This window comes from Convolutriloba macropyga, chromosome 13 (genome assembly GCF_964194025.1).
Source record: "Convolutriloba macropyga chromosome 13, txConMacr16.3, whole genome shotgun sequence".
Taxonomy (NCBI): Eukaryota; Metazoa; Xenacoelomorpha; order Acoela; family Convolutidae; genus Convolutriloba; species Convolutriloba macropyga.
The window spans coordinates 39,247,028-39,257,243 of NC_134480.1; the positions used below are offsets into that span (position 1 = coordinate 39,247,028).

Below are 10,216 nucleotides of genomic sequence, written 5' to 3' on the forward strand. Positions count from 1 at the left end.
GTCGTGAGGTAACCAGCCGCAGTTCTGAAATGTAATTTTTAATAAGCGAGTATTTCTACTCGGATTGATGAGCATAATGCCATTAATCTTAATAAAACTAAGAGAGCTTTTCAAAATTGGTTTCAAATATTTTTTTCTTTGTCACCTTTTTTGAGCAAATGACACCATTTAATGAAAATCGGATTAATCCGTGCCAGACTTGCTATATAGGGGAAACCAGAGCGCTAAGGGATTAGGAGAACTAAGCAATATTTGAGCATTTTTCTACCAAATCGGCCAATTAACGTCGTTGCGAACCAGCGCTCCTACCAAGTGAAGAGTACCATTTGATCATTTTTTTCATTAATACAAAACGCATCATAATACACGTTAAAAGGGTCTGACAGAGAGTAATGTGGCGACAAATGATCAATTATACCAATTGGAAATTATTGAATGTTTTCGTCCTTTAATTGTTGCCAAATTCCGAAAATTAGCGCAATGTTAATCAATTGATTCGGGGCTGGCTCGCAATGACTTGGAAGCGGTTAATATAGATCTGAATTTAAAGCTTCGAATCAGTTTCTTCATCTTCATCTGGAACTCTCTCGCAGTACTGGACTACTGTGTATCCACAGCAACTGCCAGTGGCCTTCAGTCTACCGTCACTGTCAATCTCCCGCGAGCCAGTCATGTCGGGAAGTGTACCTAAAAAACTGTTGTCGTCAAATTGTTTTGTTAATGTCGCCTGGCCCCTCCCCACCCCCATCTTCTCCCCTCAACATGCCTTTATGCATTTTCAGAAATTATTGGCCGATCTATATTCATCTTATAACGCCTTAATAGCCGAAAAATTTTGTGTTTTCGGAAAATATCCTTTTGTCTTTAACTAAATTTCTCAATGATTATAAAAAAGTTTTCTGTTCAATTTCAACGTTTTGTTTTTGCAGATCTATTATTTGCTTTAATATTATAGATGTTTTAAAACTGTTAACCAATTTTCACTTGAAGTGAGCAGTAAAACCTCCTATTCCACAAATAAAGAACATCTTTTGCTTTAATAGTTCTGCGAATTTTTTAATTCCAAATATTTTCAATTTTCAAAAATTCACAATTAGAAGTTTCCATGAGCTACTGCTGCTCCAAAAATTGTTCTCTCATTTTTTATTCCCATTGGTAACTTTCGAAATGAACGAAAACCTATACTGTCGACATGTTTTTCTAATCGTGAAGCTTAAAATTGTTGGTGAAAAATACAAAACAAATAACACTTATTTTGATGTTTTTTGTTAAAGCGACATTTAATTAATCCATGCTGGAACAAGTCGTAAATTTGTTTGATTCGAATTGATGCATTAATTTCTAATGTCACACTTTCAAAAAAATATTTCAATCGAAAATAGATGATGTTAGTCAATGCAAGGATACCTTTTTGGGTTTCCTTCAAAAAGTTTTGAGCATCTGATATTCTGATCAGCCAAAAACACAGAAAACAGCGGACAGTTTGGAAAATATTTCCCTGTTAAACATGATACCATCCACAATCATTACTTTTAAAATTTTTTACTGTCGATTCATTTGCCTTTAATTTGATTCGATATCCCTACGATCTAAAGTTCCTGGAACGATTCGGCTGCTTTTGAATTTAGTAGCCCAACAAGCGAATGAAAACGAAATTGCTTAGATTTTGATTTGATACGTTAGCAATTCAAACAAGCATTACAAAAATTTAACATAAAAGCAGAATTTCAACACATTTGTTCTAATTTTTATTCTCGTTTATATCTTCTCAATTACCTGAATATTTCCCAATTTTATCAATTTTATTCAACTTTGTGAATTGTTTCAACGCCGATTTGTCTAAAATATATTTTTTGTCTTATTGGTGAACGTAATTGTGATTTAAAAAAAAACTATTTTATTAAAATTTATCGGACTGCTCACTCTTAATTTTTTCTTCTTTTGAAAATCTTTGGTTAACTCTAATGTAATAACACTTATAAATGGAACCCAACAATTTGCATCTGTTATTCGCTAAATCAATTGCGCAGAAAGTTTTGAGAAGAAAACGAAGCGTTTCGCATGCTATAAAAATTTGCAAAAAAGTCACAGTTTTTGCAATAAACTAGGGTTCAATTATATACATGCTTTAATTTATAGGTTGCGCTTGAGAATTTTTTAAATATTTATCTCAAGAACTTTTGCATCAATTTCCGAAGCCATAGTTCTTTTTTCTGTCGTATCTCATGTTTTAAACATGAAATAAGTTGAACTGACTATCAAATGTGTTATTGTTTTTGGAGCCCAGTCAATGAAAATCCTCATTAACATTTCATTTCTATTGGAAAAAATATCAAATTAAAAATATTTGTGATTCCTGTTTTATATTATATTCTTTAAATCAGAACATCGGTTTTTGTAGCTACCGTCAAGTTATTTGAATGGATATTACTCAAAAAATATTATAGTCAATGACGTATACGTGAATACATTGAAAATTACGGGACCTATTTAGCAGAAAACAACGTTCTTTATTTTTCTATCACTGTACTTATGATTATATTGGTGGACAACCATACCAATTGATACACCCCTGTTGGTATGTTATATTCTAACTGCACCATAGAAAGTGCACATACCACACTGAATCAGCTTATTTCGTAGGATTCAATGGAAAGATAACTTGCAAAAATTAGTAAAACCTGATTTTGACAAAATGCTCGGTTGGGGAATTCATGCTTGAAATCATGTTTATTCGGTTCTCAGAAAGCTTTATTACGATCAAGCTTGTACCCACGAATCACCATGGTACTAACGCAATTGAGTCTTTGCCTTCTGTTTGTTCCCAAAAACCCACACAATCGGGTCTTCAAGATTTCGTCCTCATCAACCCACACAATCGGGTTGAACAGAAAAAAAACTATGCGAAATTATGTTTGTTCTGTTTCAAAAATCTGCAGACGCTAATACCACAGTGATTTTCACTTGTTTGTTCTTCTTCAATATTTGGAGGTTTTATCTTTTCTTTGTTTAACTGAGTTAGTTTTTTTTCCACCAGTGTTTATTTTCAATAAACCGGGAGAAAGTTTTGCCCCATTTTGATTTTGAATTGGCATTTGGCTAATTAAAAAAATCGAAAATTTTTTAAAAGAAACAAACTCAAAAAAGTTTTCCACATATATTTTGTCAAACTGTTATCATTTCATAGCTCAATATTCTGCCCTGGACAGAAAACTGAAATACCTTCACTGTGGGAAGAGATGTGTGACAGTTTTCCGTCATCGTCAATCCAGAACTTGGTGTTGAACATCACCCCATCAATTCGTCGCTCAGGAACCCCTTCGCCTCCATTCTCAAACGGGCCAATCGAGAACCTCAAATTGACGAGTCCTTTCGATTTGAAGATCAACACGTATTTTCCCGGTTCCTTCGATGATTCCTTGATTCTAAGCACGGGTGAAGCCCGCCTGACCATTTGTCTGAAGACCCCAGCTAAGTTCGGCTGATTTCATGTAGTTTTCCATCGTGTCTGGGTCCCCAGCCTCTGTTAGTTTCCATGATCCGATGAGTTTCTCCATTTCTGAAAGTATAACTTAACCAGCGTAATTACAAGGAGCTGAAAATTCTGAAAATTGTTTTGCTCTGTACCCCCCCCCGCCTGAGTCTTCAGTTCGTTGCAAATAACATGAGCCCACTAAGCTGGAGTGTCTCAAATACAAAGAGCCAAAGTTCCAAATTGACTTATTGATTATTGAAATTATTGAATAGTATTTAATAGTAATGTATTTAATATTAAAGTGGGTTTTTTTCCGTGGGGGTTTATTTCCTATCTAAGATGAAGTGAGGTTTTTTTTTTCCGTGGGGGTTTATTTCCGCAACCGCAAAATTTGAATAACTTATAATTAAGCAGGAGTTGATTAATAAATCAGGAGAGACAATATATTATGCCATAGTAATCATACATTTATATCACAACAAGATCTTGAAATTCTAAGAGTTCTTAGATGATTTTGTTTGATGAATATGATTCGAATACGATGAAGATCTTTAGTGTGAGTGAATTATGCCACAATTAAAAAAATGTTTATTCGAGAATGAAAAGACTTTCAGCGAGAAAAAAAACCATGCAAAACTGAGTACGGAAACTGATAGAAACCTGAAAAGTGATAAAAATTGGTTCCAATCAACTCACCTTTGATGAGACAAACCAACAAATATGCAGTTTCAATGTAAAGTTTTACAGTTGAACAAGGCTAATAAGATGTTAGAGCTACGTGAATTTTGCAAAACCAAAATGTATAAAAAATATAAAACCGATCAAATGTCGAGTTTCACAGGTTGAAAAATAGACAGCATATGGCAACTCAAAATTTATGTGATAGAAACGAAACGTGTGTTGATGATGGACCAAAACTAATAAATTGCAGCTATCGAAAATTGAGATACACCATAACGGCTTGAATTGAGCGCTTATGTTTTTCAACAATCTTCAACAGCACAGGCAGCACAATTTTGTTTCCCAAGGATAAAAATTGTTATGATTCATTATTAGAATTTGCGGGTCCTTTGGAGAAATCAGATGAGTTGCTCAGCATTTTAGCAATTCAGTACCCCGAATCATAGTCTCAAAGCAAATCAGTACTAAAATATTTTATCCCGGGGAGCCCATCATACAACTTTCCTGGATTTCATACACGGTAATACATGATCCCCGGTAATCATAGAAGGCCATTTATGATTTCTGTGATTTCTTAGGAGTCAGACCATGAAAAAAAACAACAAATCAAACTTTTTTCTAAAATAAATAAATCGTTATGCCTTAGGTTAATAGCACTGAAAAAAGATCGATCAATGCTTCAGCTCTTTGAGCTCGAAAATTTTCTCCTTGTAGTCATACTACAATTTAGTAGTGATACAAGAATCATACAAAAAAAATGCATCCCATCGGAAAAGCAAATAATGTGTTTCTTGTACAGCAAACTATTCCATAACTGACATTGACAAAGGTAAGAGAGCAAAAAAATCGTAACAGGTCATCATTCTCGTAATCGTATTAGGTCATACAAGATTTTTATGATTTCCTAGTAGTCATATAAGAATCAGAGAAAAATTTTATGATAAAAAAACCTTAGGAAAGTAAAAATTGAGGTTTTTCTGTTTTTTTTTTAGTTTTCTGTTATTTTTATTAACTTTTGCGTATTTTGAAGTCCTAAGAAATGTATTTGTGAGTTAAATCCTGACTTTCCCGCATGGATCATAAATGATTTCCTGGGTTTCGTTCAATAATCATATACGATTTCAGTTTTCAATCAAGGATAATGAATGCTAAAAACAGGAAACCCAAGCCGCGGTACCAGATAAAATTAGCTATTTCCAGATCGAAGTCCAACCTACGACGGGTGCATCATCCGTTCAATAACACATAGTATGAAATCAAGGAACCAGGATTTATCATGAACAACAATCCTAACCTAGATGACTGAGAAAAACTGAGATAATGTTTGGATATCGCTGAAATCATTTGTAACAACCGCTCGTTATTGATTTTTAAGAAGCTTTGCCAGTATCGTCAGAATCGCCAGTATTACAACGTCGGAAAATTTTTATTTCCAGAGCGTAAAAAAAAACTTTTTTTGCAGCTCTACTAGCTTCAGAAATCACCGGTTTATTTAGTTTGAACCATCTGTAGAAAAATTTTATCACCGGTGTGATAAAACAATGCATAGTTCTATAATTGTCTTCTAATTACTTGGTTTTCGTCAAAGAGTAGTACTCTGAGAGGAGTAAAAATTATACTTTGACATTTTGTGCTCTGGTACTGTTTATTTGTTCTTTTACGTTTGTCCAAATTCTTCTTCCTGGGAAGATCAACATGGGATAAGATCGGTATAACTCTATAAATACTGATCATTTCTATAAAAGTTGTCACGGTTTTGTCCCATGAAACTTTTTAGCGAAACTTTTTTAATCAAATTTGATTGAAAGGTCAAAAAATGAAAAACAAATAAAATTGGTCAAGTTTTTTTACATTTAGCCAGCAGGTGACTTTCCATTTCACGCAGTACAGTGCTACGGACATAAGCTAAAATACAACTTGTTTTTTTGTACTCATACAACTAGTTATCTAATTATTACTAAGAACGTAGAGAAAGCTTGACATTTTTGATTTGTTTTCTTAGACGGTATTCTCTACAGCAAAAATTGATTTCTGTTTTGCAACGTACCAGATTAATTTTTTGAATTTTAAGTTAAGCTTGAGCTCATTTTGTCTAGTCTGTGGTATATGACTGTAGACCAGTTCCGACAAAGGAGAGCTCAATACTAGAGTAGGAACCAAACCTGACAAATAGTCAGGCTGGAAACAAAAATTGACATACTATCACTGTTAGAGGAACTATAGAAAAACTAGTTAAGATCAGCATCAATTTACAAAACATCGCTATAGCTTCCCAATGGGGATGGGTGCATGGGGGCAACGTTGTACAGGTTGCATGACTCGTGTTACCAAGGTGAACAAATTTTTCTTATCTTAGTCGCTTCATTGAACAAACAGCAAATCGGAACTGAAACAGGGATGTCTCTTGACATTATTCTGTCCAACCAATCACAAACATTCGTTGCCGTATCAATCAACAATCTGTTCTCTCACGCATCGCACCAATTGCCCTACAAAATAAGCTTGCAATTCACCCTGTCCACATCATTCCAACACCTGGAGAACAGCCTAAGCTATGGAATAAGCTCGAAATTGTCCTGATCAAGCCATTTTGAACGTAAAGCAGACGAGCGCACCTGAGACTGATCATAAACGTATGCGAGCGCAATTGTGTCTGACCATAAACGAATCAAACGTAACTGGGTTTGATCAGAAACGATTTCGAAGGCGATCGAGTCTGATCAGAGACCATTTCGAGAGCATTATTTTCTCACTTTTTTGTGTTTTTTCTGAGAGATGTCGGCGCTGCTAAGAGGCAGCAGTAAATTAGCGTTCTGATGAGAGACACATCTAAAGTCCGATGGCACCTTTCAAAACTAAGCGGTCCAGCTGATAGCAAATGCCGGTCCTCTTTAGAGGACTATAATTAACTGTAGACCAAGACGTTTTTTTTTATGGAAAGCTTTATAAGTTGATCAATTGAGTCAGAAGTATGTACTAAAAGTATACGAAACGATATTTTTTCTCAACCGCAGGGTTTTCATTTCCTTAGCAATATTTTCAGAATTGACGCTTCTATAGTTGAGTATATTACTGAAAATGTCATTTGTTATGAAATCAATATATTATAGCAAAAACTGTTGCAAAGAGATTTGTTAACAAAAATAAGCATTCTTTGATCAGACTATTTTGAGCGCACTTGAGTCTGATCAGAGCGGGTTTTGAGCACCCTTGAGTTTGACTATATACGGCCTTAAGCGCAATTGTGTCTTATCTTAAGCAATTTGAGCACAAGATAGTTGATAATCCTGCGCTCGAAGTTTTTCGATCAGAGAGCATTTCGAGAGTAACTAAGTCTGATCAGAAACGATTTCAATCGCAGGTGGGTCTGATCAGAAACCATATTGAGCGCAATTTTTTTCCTTTTTTAATCTTACCGAGATTTTGGCACTGCCATAGGGTTAAAATAATGCAGCAGTCTGATCAGAGACGCTAAACTGCAATGCGTCGAATCAGAACCAAGCAGTTTGCGTGACAAATTTAGGTCACCCAATTTGATTCACATTTAACAAAACACTTTGTATATGAAAAACCTTAATGTCGATGCAACTCCGAATGTGTCCGGCAAACTTGTAGAGATAGAACAAAGCGGAAGGAAGAGCATCAATATACAGTTTCTGCTCTTGGGCAGATTGTAAGTAAAATTGTTGATTCCTTGCTTGCTTTTGATTGGCAATTGAATGATTAGTTAAAATATTCAAAACATTGATGACAACAGAGTCTTACACTCAGCACAGTGGAAGCCAACATCGAACAAAAGCGATGAACCCCAAAGCTTTGACCTAATTCTCGATTGATTATGTTTTAGTTATTTGGAAGCCTGTTACCTGAAATTAAATTAAAATTTCAAAATTAGCAAGAGATGTTTCTCAAACGTTTGGAAACAGTTATGCATTGAGTCTAATTATACATTTTGCAACGCAATTGAATATAAAGACTAAATGAAAATTTCGAAAAGAAGTCATGTTAAATACTTCATTATTTTGTTTGACTGTTGAATGATTTTCTAAGCATTTACAGTTTGCTTACTTTTTTATTAATCGAAATGAAATTGTTGGAGTTTTGCCTAAGCTGGATATCAAATTTTTACGTGAATCTAGTTTTTGCGAAACTTGTCAATGCAATATTGTTAACCTATGTTCCAAACAACAACTGATGCTCTAAGTTGTCTTTGGGTTTTCGTTGGGTTTAGGTATTTTTAGAGATGTCACTGCTTTCGAAGAACTCAACTAATTTATGTTGCCGTTCTTTGTTGTTTGCCCGTATTGGTCAACAAATTTAGTCAAGACCTCTTTCAATTTCAAATTTTTATCAAGTAACAAAATTTTTTTGTTGATTCCATTCTGCCAGAGGACACCAACACACAAGAGGGACTTCTTATACGACACTATAAAGATTTTAATCTTTTTAGCAGTTTAGAAACCTTTTGCTGAACAACCTGTTGCTATTTCCGAAATTGCTGAGTTGGCTTGGTAACTATTTCCACTTTTCTGACGTCAAGGAGAAAGTGTTGTCGAGAAAAGAAGATTATATGGCCATGAAAAAGTTTGGTTTGATTTTTGACCGAATATTTTGCAGTTGTTAAAATCAGTGTTGTAACTAATGAATTTACTCTCCGGATTTTCTTTCTGAGGTACTAACTTGAGAATTGGTAATTGCATTTTTCAATCGTAATCAATTTTTTACTCCTGAGTAGTAGTAGTAGTAGTAGTAGTAGTAGTAGTAGTATTAGTAGTAGTAGTAGTAGTAGTAGTAGTAGTAGTAGTAGTTGTAGTAGTAGTAGTAGTAGTAGTAGTAGTAGTAGTTGTAGTAGTAGTAGTATAAGACTTTATTACTTTTGAGGCACTAAATATTGAACAAACTCGGAAAATGGTAGTCATAATACTTATTTTGAACAAATTTGAACATCAATGACTTTAGATTAGAATAGAACGAGGTAGGGTGCTCAAATACATCAAGAGACGCAATTTTGTTCAGTTCGTTGGAATACAAGGCACTTCGAACGAAGAAATTTCTCCCCGTAGATTGGCTAATGGTCTTTTTTACAACAAATGTCGGCCTGTTGGAACTTCGTAACAATCGACTCTTGTACTCAAGATAAAAATGTTCACAAAGAGGCATGTCAAAGAATACAAACAAAACGCGATTGAGCATTACCAGATCCCTGAGTTGTAGGAAACACGATATAGGTAGGAGCTGGCACTTAGGTACTCGATCCTTGTAATGAGTTCCGGAGCAAATGCATTTACAGCACCTTTTCTGAAGCACTTCCAGCTTCGGCAAATAATTAGTAAAGGGAACCCGGACTTTGGAAGCATAAACAAGCCATGATAATATATATGACTTGTATAAACACAATTAAGAAGAGGAAGGTAAACTAAAGGGGAGATTTCGACGAAGCGATATGAAATACGAGTAACATAAAGAAATTCTTTTCGAGATGTGCTTATCTCATTTGAGATTATGTCTAAATGTCAAACCCAGATCTTTAACAAGAGGAACAGGAGAGAAAACAATATCATTGAACTTCAAGTTTGTTGTATTGTTAGACATACCACCGATTATAAGAAGTTCAGTTTTTGATGCATTAAACTCCGTTGAATTCTCTTCTGCCCAGAGAAGACAAGCCTCAATGTCAGATTGTAGAATGCAAGGATCAATATTAAGAGCTTTGCTGTCATCAGCAAACATGAACACTGAGGAGGAAAGGCATAGCGCGAAATCATTAATAAAAGCAATAAACAAAAGCGGGCCAAAAATAGACCCCTGAGGCAAACCACTGGTTATCAGCTGCCAAGTAGAGTAACTGCCCTTGACTTTGACACATTGATACCGATCAGAGAGGTAACAGTCCAGGAGCCGTAACAGATTACCACCAATACCAAACAAACTTAGCTCGTAAACTAAGATTGAATGGCGCAACTTATCAAATGCCTTACTGAAGTCAAAGTAAAGACTGTACGAAATTTCTGAGCAATTCAAATTGTTATAAAATTAACTGAGTAAACTTAGACCTGCCTC

General features: G+C 34.9%; 1 protein-coding gene across 1 annotated transcript; it reads right to left on the minus strand.

The window, feature by feature from the left end:
* Nucleotides 1-360: 360 nt before the first annotated feature.
* LOC142351876 (uncharacterized) lies at nt 361-4,374 on the minus strand. Its single transcript, XM_075404118.1, has 3 exons — nt 4,172-4,374; nt 3,223-3,559; nt 361-687 (listed from the first exon to the last, which is right to left on the minus strand). Exons 2-3 carry the CDS (start codon nt 3,452-3,454, stop codon nt 545-547), a joined length of 375 nt encoding a protein of 124 aa, XP_075260233.1. The 5' UTR covers nt 3,455-3,559; nt 4,172-4,374; the 3' UTR covers nt 361-544.
* Nucleotides 4,375-10,216: the final 5,842 nt, after the last annotated feature.

Coding starts and splice junctions, on each gene's coding strand:
- LOC142351876 (XM_075404118.1), bottom strand. CDS start 3,454: ATGGTCAGGCGGGCTTCACCCGTGCTTAGAATCAAGGAATCATCGAAG. Junction 688..3,222: donor CATCTCTTCCCACAGTGAAG/GTATTTCAGTTT, acceptor ACAGTTTTTTAG/GTACACTTCCCGACATGACT.